At 39.0% G+C, this 15232-nt stretch overlaps 1 protein-coding gene across 15 annotated transcripts in view; it reads left to right on the top strand.

Annotated features, from left to right (window-relative positions):
* LOC145355267 (nuclear receptor subfamily 2 group C member 1-A-like) overlaps window positions 1-15232 on the top strand; it is a 98665-nt gene that overhangs the window by 68067 nt on the left and 15366 nt on the right. For 8 of the 15 annotated variants that reach the window (XM_080207149.1, XM_080207150.1, XM_080207145.1 and 5 more), the window contains 8 exons: window positions 1006-1109; window positions 3065-3181; window positions 10353-10487; window positions 10834-11061; window positions 11616-11700; window positions 13460-13639; window positions 13734-13881; window positions 15098-15191. In XM_080207149.1, the coding sequence (XP_080063275.1) occupies window positions 3071-3181; window positions 10353-10487; window positions 10834-11061; window positions 11616-11700; window positions 13460-13639; window positions 13734-13881; window positions 15098-15191 (981 nt within the window). In that variant the 5' untranslated portion in view covers window positions 1006-1109; window positions 3065-3070. Of the gene's footprint in view, window positions 1-1005; window positions 1110-2167; window positions 2254-3064; window positions 3182-7141; window positions 7164-10352; window positions 10488-10833; window positions 11062-11615; window positions 11701-13459; window positions 13640-13733; window positions 13882-15097; window positions 15192-15232 lie in introns of those variants that run through there. The other 7 variants (XM_080207152.1, XM_080207151.1, XM_080207144.1 and 4 more) reach the window with 6 other exon arrangements.

Genomic DNA, 15232 nt, shown 5'->3' on the forward strand with positions numbered 1-15232 from the left:
ACTTTACATTTCAACGTCCAGCACTTTTTAATACCAGCAGGGATGAGCTTACTGGTTGAGGGAATTCTGTGTGAATGGGTTCTGATTGATTTACATGAAAGTACCTGCTGCAGGTTACCTCTATCCAGATTGCTGTACAGTCATGGTCCAGATTGGTTTATTGCAGTCAGTTGTACTGCTATTCTATGGGGAGGCAAAGTGAGGCTGCTATAAGAAGACCAGACTCTTCTCATGCACACCTTGGGCAAGATAGCATTCACTTATCCAGTCATGAAGCATGATTACATTTGTCGAATGCATTGAGTTTCAGGAAAGGGGTCTGAGCAAAAACCATCATCAGTTTGAATACACACACACACACACACCTACCCTTCGTTATTGCTGGGATTATTTGACTACCTAATTGCTTTAATTACCCAATTATTGTTTATTTTAAATGTTATGCTATGTGTATAGACAAGCTTGCAACTGCAGGGTAAAAACGCATTAGTTTTTTCTTGTGCAGCTTCATGATTGACATTTTATGATTGAATAGGTTGGGAATATTAATGTCTTCCTTTTGGTAGATCTTTTCATGCACCTGGTCAGGAGGAATATTGGAAAGGAATGTAAGTTGTCCCTTTTGCTTGTATTGGCTCAATAGAGTAGCTCTGTTCTCATTTTCTCTTTTTTCTGGAATAAACAGACCTTATTCCTCCCAATGCTTGCATTACTGTGGTGGCAGTTGGAGTGTCTGAGTCATAAGAAAACCACTACTACTAATTTCAGATTTCCCCAGTGCTTAAGAATATGAGCTTAATTTCAAGCAAGGGCCTAATCTTGAGTTTAGGAGGAGATATTTTTCAAAAAGGGTAGAAGCAAAGAAAGGATCCCACAAAATGAACCTGAATAATAATGCATTACTGACAAATAATTTCAATTCAATAACTCATTTGAATTGATTGGTAGCTAATGTAATAATTTAACCGTCCCCATTTTTAAAGCAAGTTTTCTTTCACTCTTTAGGCAAGCCAAAAAGCAGCAAGTAATTGAGTCATCAATACCGCTTTTGAATACAATAGAAATTTTACTTCTGCAAAAGCTGAGAGCATTGTGAGGACAAGCAGAAGGTAAACTTTTTTGTCAGGTTGAAAGTGGTATTAGATCATTTGAGTTTACACCTTCATATCTGTATTGATGTTATTACACCTGTAAATCAATATGATGCGTGCAGACCTATAGCACATTGCATTTATACTGTAACTCAGTCCCCACTGCAATACACTGGGACAGATTTGTACAGTTTTTTATAGCATTGTCTCTCAGAGCAGTGCAACAGGGGAGTATCTCATGATAACCTTTTCTGCAAAAACACACGCATTATTGCAGTTCTTCTGTGTAGTGAAAAATGCACAATTACATTGCCTCTAAATTGATCCTGGCACAATATGGAAGCAGAGAGTTGGGTTTACTTGAAAACTGGGATGATTTGATGTGCTTAAGGAATAATTTCACCATTTGAATTAGAATGTATTTTTACTCTCTTGGCAAGGTGATAATAAATAATAGTTAGGAAACTGATGTTGATTTTAATTGGACATTTAAAACCTTTTGTATCTCCTCTCAATTCTAATGTAATTTACAGTGCCACTGTGGGATCTTTCAAAAATACTAGACTATATTCTAGTAATCGACTGCAGCAGTTTAAAATATTCATAAAAATACACTGAACTCAGTGATGTGCCAATGTAAAAATTAGATCATTTACTGTTTAAAAAAAATCTACTTTTATGAGATATAATTAATTAGGTAGCAGTCACACTTGGGCAAAATAGTGCACTTATGCTAATTGAGAGATATAGTTACTTTGCCATCAGCGCTTGCTCAAAAAAAACTGTTCTTGTGATGAAAGTGTATATCATCAGAAGTAGATTTTGAGAGATTGTAAATAGGAGGAAGAGGAGACATGCATCTGCCAGGAAGGGGTTGTGTTGTCTTTTTAATTTTGGTCTCATCTCTGCAAGAGATTGTGCTGCTTATGTCTGCTAGTCAGTGAGCTACTCCATGAGAAGTCCTTCACCTTTTTCAGCTCTAGATGTGAATTGTGAAGTTCCTGAGTAAGAACACTTCAGTGCTGGCTAAGCTCCTGAAATTGTTAAACCTCTGGTGGGACTTTTTCCCCATGCAGAAGTTGCTGCCGAGGAGCCAGCTATTCTCAACTGAGTGAATGGGATGAACTCCAGACTGCCTGACAACTGCTGCTTCTGATGGAGGGTGAGACACTTGGCACAGGATGGCACTGTTGCATCTGCTCCCATCCCCCTAATATTACACTTAGTGGCCTAATGAAAACAAAACGCTGAATCCCACTGCCAGCTGGAATAGGTGTATTAAAGTAAAATTTATTTATTAGCGGCAAGCAGGCTTACATTCACACTGCAATGAAGTTGCTGTGAAAATCCCCTTGTCGCCACGCTCCGGCTCCTGTTCGGGTACACTGAGGGAGAATTTAGCATCACCAGTGCACCTAACCAATACGTCTTTATTCTGTGGATGGAAACTGTGCACCTGGAGAAAACGCACACGGACACGGGGAGAACGTGCAAACTCCGTACAGAGAGTGACCCAAGCCAGGAATCGAACCCAGGACCCTGGCACTGTGAGTCAGCAGTGCTAACCACTGTGCCAGCATGCCGCCATATTGAGATGACCCATGATGATGGGTCTCCATCCATTTGCAAGGCTATCAATTGGCAAACTATGCTACACCAAATTGCTTAATTTTTACCTTTTTGGATGCAGTCTAAAAATTAAAACTTGACCATTCAGGAGGAAAATCAGGAATCACTCTTCCTGTGCAAAAGGTAATGAAAATCTGAAATCCTTTTGCCCCTAAAAGATGAAGATATTCAAATCTGAGATAGCTTTGGTTAAGTAAAGCTATCGGGGTTATTAGCAAAAGCAAATAGAGAGTTGAGGTGCAGGTCAAATGTGATCTTGTTGAATGGCAGATCAGGCTTGAGAGGCTGAATGGCCTCCTCCTGTTGTCTTTGTTTGCTAAACAATTGCTTTATGTCCACAACAGGTTCATATGCATCAAGTGTCTATGGCTGGAAGTCCGCCAGTCTCCTTGGCTGAACAGGCTCAAGTAAAGCTCATCACAATTACTGATGATTTAGTTCAGCAACTAGCTGAGCAGCAGGTATAGTTTATTGTTACAGCTCTTCACTGAAAGTGATTATAAATGCTCAAAGTCAATCACATGCATAGTAGTTGTTACTGCATTGTGATTTTGCCAGTCAGATAACATTTTGTGAAATGTTTTCAGTGTGGAGGCTTCAGTTCACCTCAGTCAGATTTATGTTAGCCTTAGAACCCTTCAGTAGAAAAGTGTTCAGCCTTATTGCAAGTTGCTCTCCACCCAATTTTAGCTTGAGAAAATCTTGAGCCAAATCAACAGACACCTAACCTTAAAGTGGACTCACCATATATTTTTCTTTTGATGAAACTACTGAAAATTAGATCATTTGCTAAGTTATGAGCTGAACTTGGAATGTAAAAAGAGAAATGCATGCCTGATTTTTGTCCTGCATGTAAATATTACAGCAAATTTGAAATAAATAGTTTATCTGTACAGTCAAACCGACTTGTATGCAGTTGTAAAACATACACATTATTCTATTAATAGGTTCAATAACATTAATACAAACTTCCCTTTGTATGTATGTATCTTGGCGCCTTTGGCGTGAAACAAGAAATCCTCATTAGTATGGTAACAAAAATTGAAATGCAGTTTTTCTAATATCCATTAATTCATAGCGTCTGAAATTGTATTAAATCTCTGAAAGGTTACTTTATACATGGGCGAATGGTGGCTCAGTGGTTAGCACTGATGCCTCACAGCACCAGGGACTTCAGTTCAATTCCCAGCTCGAGTCACTGTCTGTGCGGAGCTTGCATGATCTCCCCCATGTCTGCGTGGGTTTCATCGGGTGCTCCGGTTTCCACCCACAATCTGAAAGATGTGCTGTTTAGGTGCATTGGCCCATGCCAAATTCTCCTCAGTGTACCTGAACAGATGCTGGAGTGTGGCAACTAGGGCATTTTCACAGTAACTTCATTGCAGTGTTAATGTAAATCTACTTGTAACATTAATAAATAAAACTTGTACCAAATCCATTTTCCAGAGGGATTTATATTGTTGGAGTAGGTTTATTCATTAAACGCAGTAGGGAGCCCTAGCTAAACAGACAATAGAATTACAGTGATTCCTCATTCAAGATGCTAGTTTTGCTTAGCAACTTACCAAGCAATCCTCAATAAAAGAACTGAACTGAGAGAATTACACAGGATAGGGTTTTTTGTTTCCTCTCTCTATGTAAAAAGACAGTATATACTGAGTGTTTGAGGCTTGCATTATTGAGCGGCAGAACAGATCTGCTTTTAGTTTTTTGACTACGGCCCCAAGTTCCTCAACTAGTGGAGTTTCTATCTGTTCCCTTTGCTATCTTGAAACTTTAACTTCAGCCAGGCAGTGTGATCGGTATGGGCTTGGAGGGCTGACAGGCCTGTTCTGGTGCTGTACTTTTCTTTGTTGTTGTTGTTCTTTAAAGCAAATTATCCTTAATCTTCTAAATCTCAGGAATATAAACCTAGTTTGTGTAATCTTCATAATTCATGACATTTTGGTAAACCTATGCTGTGTTTCCTCAAAGGTTGTTAGATTCTTCCTCGGGCCCACAATTGGAAAACTTCACGTGGCCTAATAGCTGAAACATGACTTCCTACTGGTCTTGTATTCTAGGCCTCTAGGTATAACAATCAGCACTCCATTGTCCATTTTGTTTACTTTCTATGCCTGTTGATGACATTTTGCTGATCTCTGCACTGGAATCCCTGTGGGGTGCATTTTTGACCCCTTTAATCCAATTTTAGCCTAATGTTTTAAGTTTCTTTTTTTACTTTTGTCTTTCGTTTTGGGCGTTTCCTTCTTTCTGAGGACTGCTCCTTTTGATTTGTCCCTCAGTTAATTTAATTTTGTTTAATTGTTTTGCCAAAAAGAATGGGTTCCCCTGAACTCTTTGGACTGCCAATGTTTATAATTTTTCACCTTTTAAAAACATCTGTTCTAGTGTTTTTAGGCTTATCTTGAAATCCATTGCCACAATTTCACCTGTTTATTAATCTGTCAATATCTCTGTAATTTTAGGCTTCTGTGTTGCTTATAATACCACCTATCTTTGTGTCATTGGCAAACTTGGATTTGTGGCTTTCCTTCCCATTATCCATATTTTAATGAATAAGTGAATAATAGAGATTCTAACACAAATCCTTGCTGGACACCCAGTCACAGCTTGCCAAGTAGAGTACCTACTCATTATCCCTATTTTATGTCTACTTCTGCCCAGGCAATTTCCTAACTAGGTCAATAATTTGCTTTCAGTTCCACGAGCTTCAACTTTAGCTAACAATTTTTTTGAGGGACTTTAGCAAATATTATCAAAAATTATAATAACATGCATAGGCATTCTGCTGTCCACTACTTTAGCCACCATTTTTTAAAAACGAAAGTTCAGTCAGATTTAAATCTATGCTGGCTCTCTGATCATCTAAAAAAAATTTCAATGTGTTCAGTCACCTTAGCTTTTTGATTTATAATTGTCACGTGTATACAGTGAAAAGTATTGTTTCTTGTGCTCGATACAGACCAAGCATAACGCGCATAGAGAAGGAAAGAAGATGGTGCAGAATGTAGTGTTACAGTCATAGCTAGGGTGTCGAGAAAGATCAACTAAATATATGGTAGGCCCATTCAGAAGTCTGATGACAGCAGAGAAAAAGCTGTTTTTGAGTCGGTTGGTACGTAACCTCAGACTTTTGTATCTCTTTCCTGCCGGAACAAAGTGAAAGAGAGTATGGCAGGGGTGCGTGGGGTCCTTGATTATGCTGGTTGCTTTTCAGAGGCATTGGAACTTTAGACAGAGTCAATGGACAGGAAGCTGGTGGTTTGTGTGATGGATTGAACTTTGTTCATGACCCTTTGTAGTTTCTTGTGGTCTTGGACAGAGCAGGAACCATACCAAGCAGTGATACATCCAGAAAGAATGTTTTCAATGGTGCATCTGTAAAAGTTGGTGAGAGTTGTAACTTTAATTGTAGACTCAAGTAGTTTTTCAGCAACAGATGTTAGACTAATACATCCCTAATCCCCTTGTTTCCCTTTATCACCTTTCTTAAATAGCGACACACACAATTTTACAAACTAAAATTTGGTTTTTCAATCAAAAGAGCTTTGGAATTTAGTAGTTAGGGCATGTGTAATGTTCCCATCTCCTTCCTAAAATCTTAGGACGAAAACTATCTGGTCCCAGGGATTTGTCACTCCTTAGGAACATGTCTTTCCATCATGGTTATCAAGCTTGTGATTTTGTTGCTTGTCTTTGCCTGATTCATTGCAATTTTCCTCGGAAATCTGGCATGTTGACTTCTTCCTCTGAAGCAAAATAATTATTTATGTTCAACATTTCTTTATTTTCATTGACAACATCACTGTTGTCTATTTTTAAGGGGTCCATATTCCTTCCGACCACCATCTTTCTAACATAATTGTAATTTTTTTTGTGTGTTGGCTTTGATATCCATATTCTTTAAGATTTTTCATATTCCCCTCCTGTATTCTTCCTATCTCCTTTGCTGATGTTTGTACCTTTATTATTCCCAAGGATCTGTGCAATGATTTATATTGATTTGCAATTCAATCAATTTGTTCCTTACATTCAGATATTTGGTCCGTACACCCTAACCTGTCTTTCTCTAATGTTCTACCCAAACATTCTCCATTTTTCTCCCTCTTAATTCTACATGTTTTAGTTTCTCCTTTGTGGTGTTGAAAGCACAATTTCTAAATGTAACTTTTATTCTCTTGTTTGTTTTTAAGCTATTTGGAATCTTTTAGACTGAACTACCCTCCCTACTTACTAATTTAAGGTCCTTGTGTTTACCCTTTCCAATAGGGTCCTGGCCTCAGACAAGTTCAGGTGAAGTCTATCCCAACAACATGATTCCTTCCTGTTCCTGTACTGGTGTCAGTGTCCCATGAAATGGAACCCCCTCTTTCCCACATCACTACTTCAGACACATGTTCACCTCCCTAATCTGAAGTGCCAAATTTGCTCATAGTTCGGGTAATAATGTAGAGATTATAATCATCAGATCCTTATTTTTCTTTTGTTTAATTTAATTCCCAGTTCCTGTTGTTCTACAATCTATTGTCTACTTCTTTTCTTTGATGTTCGTCCCAACATGGACCCCAAATAATGAATTCTTCCCCTCCCTCTCTGTTATCCTTCAAAGCCAGGTCAAGATATCCTTCACCTTAGCTTCAAGTAGGCAACAAATGATGTGGGGCTCTTGAGTCCAGCCACAAAGGATGTCATCTATCAGTGATTTGGGAGCCAGAGAGATTTAGAACGGAAATATTCACTGCAGATGTATTTGCTCGGGACAAGTCTTGCTGTCTGCAAACTCCCCCATACTGCAGTTCAGATATGTGGCCTGCCTTGCCTTATTTAATCTAAATTATTTATATTTAGATTTTAGTCCTTTCTTTTCCTACACACTAACTTGCACTAAGCTATTGAATACTGTCTACTTCAACTTCCATTACAATTGGAGGTTTGAAAAACATAAAAAAACGGTGCCACCCTCTGTGCAGAGTTCCCATTTGCAGCGAATTCCTGATGGTAGAACTCTGCTAATGATGCAGTCAATCCTGTGAACGTGCTGTGCAGTGAGAAATGCTGTTTACTCATTTAGGGGCCAGTTTTTACTCAGCGCAGTCTGGAATCCTGAAAATTACAGAAGTAGTGATTAAAATACCAATTGCACAAGGTAAATTCAGCAGTTCCTTTGAAACAGTGTGTAAATTAAACCCCACTGGTCTGGTTTATAAAGACACATTTCCACAATCTGTTTTCTGATTGGTCAAAACCTTAGATTAATAAAAGAAACACTGACTCTAAGCTCCATAGTCACCTAACATCTGAAAAGTGGCAAATCTAGAATGATTGACACGGAAAATATACCAATAAAACACAGTAGAAGCAGGTCCCACCAAATATGTGCATGGAGGAGTCAGCAAAGATTTAATAACTATTGTTATCATTAGTCATTGAGACATTAGTTAATGGGAATAATCCATAGGAATACCTAATGCACATGTATAACATGTAGGTGAATACATATTCCAAAATAGTTTGCATTTATAATGTTGGATCTGTTTTATTCATTGAGGCATTGAGCTAAGCAGGTGTAAGGGATCGCTATGGCTCCCACACTAAACAAAGAACAACACAGCATGGGAAACAGGCCCTTTGGCCCAACAAGCCTGCACCGCCATCTTAATGTATTTTTTCCACACCATCCTTGACCTGTGTCTGTGCTTATGGTACCCCCCGGGGTACCATAAATGGGGAAAGGCTGCTTGTTTGAGGTGATGGTTTTTACCATCAGCCTAGTGAGTCACTTCTCAAGAAGGAACTGAAGGAGATGCCATTCCTCTGTGATGTGTTTCAACTCTCTGCTACTCCTTTTTGGCTTCTTCCATATTCTTGATTTTAATCACTTCCCCAATTGGTGGCTGTGTCTTCAGCTACATCAACTCAATTCTAAAATTTCCTCCCTGAACTTTTCTACCTCGTGCCTCCTTTCTCCTCCTCATTGATCCTTAAATGTTTAGCCAAGCTTTTGGTCACTTGGTTTAATATTTCATTGTGGCTTGCTGTTTAATTTAGTTTGATAATAGTCCTTTGAAACAACTTAGAATGGTGTAATCTCAAGTTCTTACTACTCACACAGGATTTGACAAAAGTTTGCACGTCACTTTAGATGAAGCTTAAGGCTCATAAGTATTCTGGTAAATTTGGTATTGAGAATTTGTGGGCACTAGAAAGTAGACAGTGATGATAAAACTGGATAAGTTCCTGGAGTAGTAAGTGACTAGCATCTGTTTTGAGTTGATCATGTTTAACACCAGAATGACATAAGGGTGTGACTTTTATGACCACTTTAGAATGACTTTCTAAATGTGCTCGTGAAGGTTTCTTCTGTTGGGTATTTATAGTGAAGTAGGAGCCTGCTGGAAGATTCCAGAAACAAAAAACTGAGGTAATCTGCTGAAATATGATTTATAATGTCACTGTGCAAAGGAGATTCTCATCCCTTTGTAATACCACATATAGTGCTGTATCTGGTGATAACACCAAATTACCTGGCTGGTGACAAGCATAGTGGTGAAATGTTGGGATAATGACATAAAAAAAGCTAGATAAAAGAACCAGAAAAGCTTAGGATAGATTTAATGTGGCTAACGGATGTTGGAATAAAAGAAGTGAACTATGTGCATTATGAAGAAATGCCTAATGGAAAAGCGCGTAAAGAATCTTGATGGGATTGTTGCCTAAACATGGAAGTTATCCAGTCATTGCAAAACTGTCATAAGCAAAGGTCATCAAGTACTGGAGCATTCAGGTTTTATACATATTACCCTACAGGTTTCAACATGGTTGTTGGAGAATACTTGGGTGCTCTGTACACTTCTGGGGGCCATACATCAGAAACAAGAGTGATATTTTGATAAGGAGCAACATGCTGTGTTGGCAATATAAGGATCTAATTATAAAGCTTGTAGAAGCAGATTTATTTTCTGGGTCACTGAGAGGTATGAATCTGTGTTTGCAGTAGGATATTTATTTTGGATGATGAGTGTGGCATTAGAAAACACAGCTACATGAATAATAAATATCAAGTATATGGAAATTATACAGTTTTTGCATGGTGCAATAAATTTCTGAAACAGCCAAGACCGCTGATGTACCCAATAAAAAAAAAGCTGATCATGGGAATGGAAGCAGGGCTTATGTCAGAGCTCTTTGACACACAAATGAAATCCACCTTGTTTAACATGCTGATTAAAACAAGAAATGAATATGTTTGGCAATGTATCTCTTCACTTTCTTCTACTGACTCAGTAAAATTATTTTAATAGACAAGAACTTGTGTTTTGGCCAGGATGTGGCATGCAATGCAACCTGGCTCCAGTTTACCTTCTGTGCTATTATTTACAACAATTACAATAGTGGAGCCATTTGAAATTCAGGCTCCCTCGTTCCCAGCTGAGCAGGGAAATGTGATAATAAGGCACCAGTGAGAAACTGAATAAAAGAGAGCAAATGTGGAAGAAATGCTGAGCTCAAATCATCATTAAAAGTTCACTTTAATTGCTATGGACAGGGATGCTTTACTAAAAGAATATATAGTTTGAAGTTAGATCTGCTATTTTTATTATTGTATATTTCCTGGCAACTTCCTCACAGGTCTCCCACTCTCAAGGGACATTATCTACTGTAGCTCCAGGAGCTGTAATAGGACGACCAATAATGACCAGTACCCCACAGAGGATTCAGATTGTTCCTGCAGACCCTGGTGTCACAGTAGCTCAGCGCATTCAGGTAGAATTTCTCTTACTAAACTTGGTGAAAATAGCCTAACAGTTGCATGTACTTGAGCATTAAAACCTGCTCCATCCATACTATTTTCAGCCTTTACAAAGGAGTAGCTCTATGTAAGCAGATTTTAAAAGTCTGGCTTCCCCCCTCATGTAGGTAGTTACTGGTCCATGTAGTGTCTACCCCCCCCTGCATTGTTAGCATTTTTTTAAATACATTACTGTTTGTCACGTTGGTTTCTGATATCTTTTAATTACTACAAACCTTAAAGTTGCAGCATAATTCATGGTTTATCCCATTTTATCATTTGACAGATGTCAGCTACTAAACGATACATTTTTATTTGTAGATTGTAACTGATCAGCAGACAGGCCAGAAGATTCAAATTGTCACCTCAATGGATCATGGTGCAAGCAAGCAGTTCATCTTAACAAATTCAGATGGTACAGCATCAAACAAAGTGATTTTAGCTAGACCTGATTCGGGACAGGGAAAAGTCATCCTGGCCACACCGGATTCTGCAGGTCTCAACCAACTCATTTTTACATCTCCTGATGGGTCAGCACAGCATATACAGGTACAGAGAATGTACATTGGACACGCACACATTATTGTAGCCTCTGTTATTGAAAAATGGCATGTATGTGGCTGTCAGTGAATTAAAATGATACAATTATCCTCTTTTAATCAACTTTTTGCTTTGAATTTAATTTTGGGATTTCTTTTGGACAATAATGTTTGGCATTGTCAACAATTCCGGTCCATTCCAAGTTGCTTCAGAAGGTTTTGGTGGCTGCCTTCTTGACTCCATTAAAAAGCCATGGTAAAGCCTGCTCCAGAGTTCAATACATTCCTGGCCCGCTAATGGCCCTACTGTTTTCAGGAACTAAGTTGAGGAAAATTACTTACAATGTTCAAAACCAGTGAATGATTCCAGTTGGAATTTCTGCAGGAGTTCCCCCAATCCCCTGTCATAACTTTGATCAAAACTCCCATGTTTTTCCAGACCGTCGCTAAAATTAATGACAGGAAATCTGATGAATGTCATCATAATGTCGAGCTCTTCAAGCTTTTACTGCATTGAACTTAGAGGGGAAAAAAGAACATGAATTTGTATTTCTGCCTTCGTAGATTGTGACTGATGCAGTTTCAGGAGAGCAGAGTGCAGTCAAACCGCCACTGGAGTTTTGTGTCGTTTGTGGGGACAGGGCTTCGGGTAAGAAAATGCTTTTTTAATCTCTGACGAATATTTTAAAAACTGGTTTGAGCTGGCTTTTGATGACACTGAAGTAATACTTTTAACTTGCGTTTCTTGACTATGCAATAATTTTAATTGCACTTCCTCTTGAGGTAGATGGAAGTGTGACCTTCTAAATTTGGAGACTCAATTTGTTCATTCCTGTTCATTTTTAATAGGCATATTGAGTATCTATAATATTACAGTCTGTCCATGGTTGACCAGTACTCCATCAGTTCTGAGAGATCCGATTGGTCTTTCTGACCCAAATTCTCATCTTCAGTCCCATATTCTTCTTTGACTGGGCTATGGACCAATGAGGTGGGAAATATGGTAACAGCCTTTAGGAAAGAGAGCATTTGAATTTGAGATTGTGTCTGTTGGCAAGCATTCAGTTTTCTGGAAGAGTCAAATAGTCAACAATGTTAAGTGTGCAAAGCAACAACAAATTATACAACGCGTTTAACATAACGAAACATCCCAAGATGCTTTATAAAACCCAAGTATGATACCAAGTCACATAGAGATATTAATTCAGAAAATCAAAGGCTTGATTAAAGGAGTCAGGTTTCTAAGAAGTGCCTTAAATGAGGAAAGCAAGGTACAAAAGCAGAACGATGTAGGAAGGAAATTCAAAAAGCTACAGGTCAAGGCAAGTGAAGGCATTGCTGGAACATTAATAATTGGGAATGCACAAGAGGTTAGAATTAGAGGAGCACAGGTATCTCGGAGAGTTGAGGGTTTAAAAGAGATAGGGGAGGGCAAGGCTATGGAGGAATTTAAAAACAAGGGTGAGAACTTTGAAATCAAGACTTTGCATGTCAGCAAACAGTCAGGTAATACGAGAACAGAAATGGCTGTAAGTTGAGCCATAAGCAGAAGATTTTTGGATGACCTCAAGTTTACGGTGGCAGTATGTGGGAGTCTAGAGGAAATAATGGTATGGATGAGGGTTTCAGTAGTAGATGAGCTGAGTCAGGGAAAGCAGAATGATGATGCATTTGAGGAAATGGAAGTGCCTGGTGGTCTTGATGGTCTGGTGGATATGAGGTCGAAGTTCATTTCAGTGTCAAATGTGACTGACTTAAATGTTGCCAAAAAGAGGGATGGCGTCTGTAGCTAGGTAGTGGAGTTTGACGCAGGGACTGAAAACAATGACTTTATTCTCCTCAATATTTGAGGAGACATGAAGGGAAGGAGATTAAAGAGTAGCCACAAAATGATAGGTTCCAAAGAATTAGAGGGGAAAGAGTTGGGGGTAACAATTGAAAGAGCACTTTATTTTTGGCTGTTGTGTTTTTCAGCTAAGTTTCAGGACTGTTGATTGCAGTATTGATATGTACTGCCCATTCAAGAACTCAATATGAATATAATTAGCTATCCAGAAGATCTGTGGCTATAATGATCCCTTTTCAGCTAATGATCTCAGCATTTTACTTGACCCTTTAGTTTTATCATCTGCTTGACAACTTATGGTTGGATCAACAGCTCCCTCTACTTTAGAACACTGGACTTTCTGTGCTTGTGGTCCCAGTTCTGCTTGAGCTTAGGTTTACATTTATATGAAGCTGATTGAGATGCTTGCCACTTCTTTTCCTAATATCTGCTACAGTATTTCTTGTGGAAAATTGCAAATGCTTGGCATTGCTAATGATGTAGTAATATTCTTCCTCCACCATTTTCTAACTTATGATTTTGTACTGGGATGTTCATCTTTTGTGCTTTCCGTACTTTATAGGGCGCCACTATGGAGCAGTGAGCTGTGAAGGCTGTAAAGGCTTCTTCAAAAGAAGCATTCGAAAAAACCTAGTTTATCTCTGCAGAGGTTCAAAGGACTGTGTCATTAACAAACACCACAGAAACCGCTGCCAGTATTGCCGACTCCAGAGGTGCCTGGCACTAGGGATGAAGCAAGACTGTAAGTGAAGGACTGTGACTCCAATTGGTTTGAGCACTTTCACAAATTAAGAGTGACTGTACAAACCTTTGTGATTCTGTTTGCTTTTCAATAGCTGTTCAGTGTGAGCGGAAACCAATTGAAGTTTCGCGAGAAAAGTCTGCAAACTGTGCAGCCTCGACTGAAAAGATTTACATCAGGAAGGATTTGCGGAGTCCTTTAGCTGCAACGCCCACCTTTGTAACAGACAAAGAAAGCGCAAGGTACCATTTCAATTATACGAACTTATAATTCTTGAAAAGACACCACAGTGCCAGCACCAATCTAGTTTTAACCACTGAGGTCAAAAATTGGTCTCGGGGCGGAGTTTCAGATTTGAAAAAATAGTTGTGCCTTTATTAACATGAGGCACCAGACTTTGGCGACGAGGAGAATTTCATAGTAACTTCATTATAGTGTTAATGTAAGCCTTACCTGTGAGTAATAAATAAACTTTAACTTGAATGTATGAGGTTAGAGTGCTGTTTGCAGAATTAATGATGATCCTGTGGCAAAGGCCTCTTTAGGGAAGACATTTGTAATAATCAGTCAATGCAGAGACGTGCACAGGTTCATTGACTAGAATCATACACCTGCTACCGTTGATGTTCTTCCTAATACCAGCACAAAGTGTACGTTAAATTCAAAAATATCAGCATCCCATTTCGAAATGCACAATTATAATAATTTTATTCTTATATATAATCAGAAGACACATTTCAGATAATTCATGAGATTACTCACAGAAACTAGCCAATTCATTCAGAGGTAATAAAACCAGAAAATGCAGCATGTACTCAGCAAGTAGGCAGCTCCTCTGATGAAAGGTTATTGACTTGAATTTTAACCCTGCTGCCCTCTCCAGAGGTGCTGCCTGACTTGCTGAGTATTTCCAGAATTTCTCTTTCCATTTCAGATTTCCAGTATCCACAGTGTTTCGCTTTTGTAACATATTCAGAGAACCCAGCTACCCAAGTATTGGGGAAAAGATACTGCATTCCCTGGTATTCACTCTGTAGGTCTGTAACTGCATAGTGGCAGAGTGGTTAGCACTGCTGCCTCACTGCGTCAGGGATCTGAGTTTGATTCCTGGCTTGGTCACTGCCTGTGTGGAGTCTGCATGTTCTCCCTGTGTCTGTGTGGGTTTCTCCAAGTGCTCTGGTTTCCTCCCACAGTCCAAAGACATGCTGGTTAGGTGAATTAGCCATGCTAAATTCTCCTGAATAAGTGATGAGGGGATTTTCACAGTACCTACGTTGCAGTGACTTGTGAATACTTGTGACCAATAAATAAACTTTAAAAACTGGTGCTGGGGAGAGCTCCAGTAATGGTGAAGTGGAAGTGATTGGGAAGGAATTTAATAGACTGACTGCTGAAGGAAGCCAACTTTGTAAGAGTGTATTGTTGCATGTGCAGGTACTCACCCTTTCTTTCAAACAGGCCTGCAGGTCTCCTGGAACCTGGAATGCTGGTTAACATTCAACAACCACTGCTGAAGACAGAGAGTACTATGTTACTTACAGCTGAGAACAAGGTAGGATATTGATCCAGTTTACTCAGTAAATTCCATGGTAT

This window comes from Carcharhinus amblyrhynchos, chromosome 19 (assembly GCF_965287045.1).
Source record: "Carcharhinus amblyrhynchos chromosome 19, sCarAmb.v2.hapA, whole genome shotgun sequence".
Classification (NCBI taxonomy): domain Eukaryota; kingdom Metazoa; phylum Chordata; class Chondrichthyes; order Carcharhiniformes; family Carcharhinidae; genus Carcharhinus; species Carcharhinus amblyrhynchos.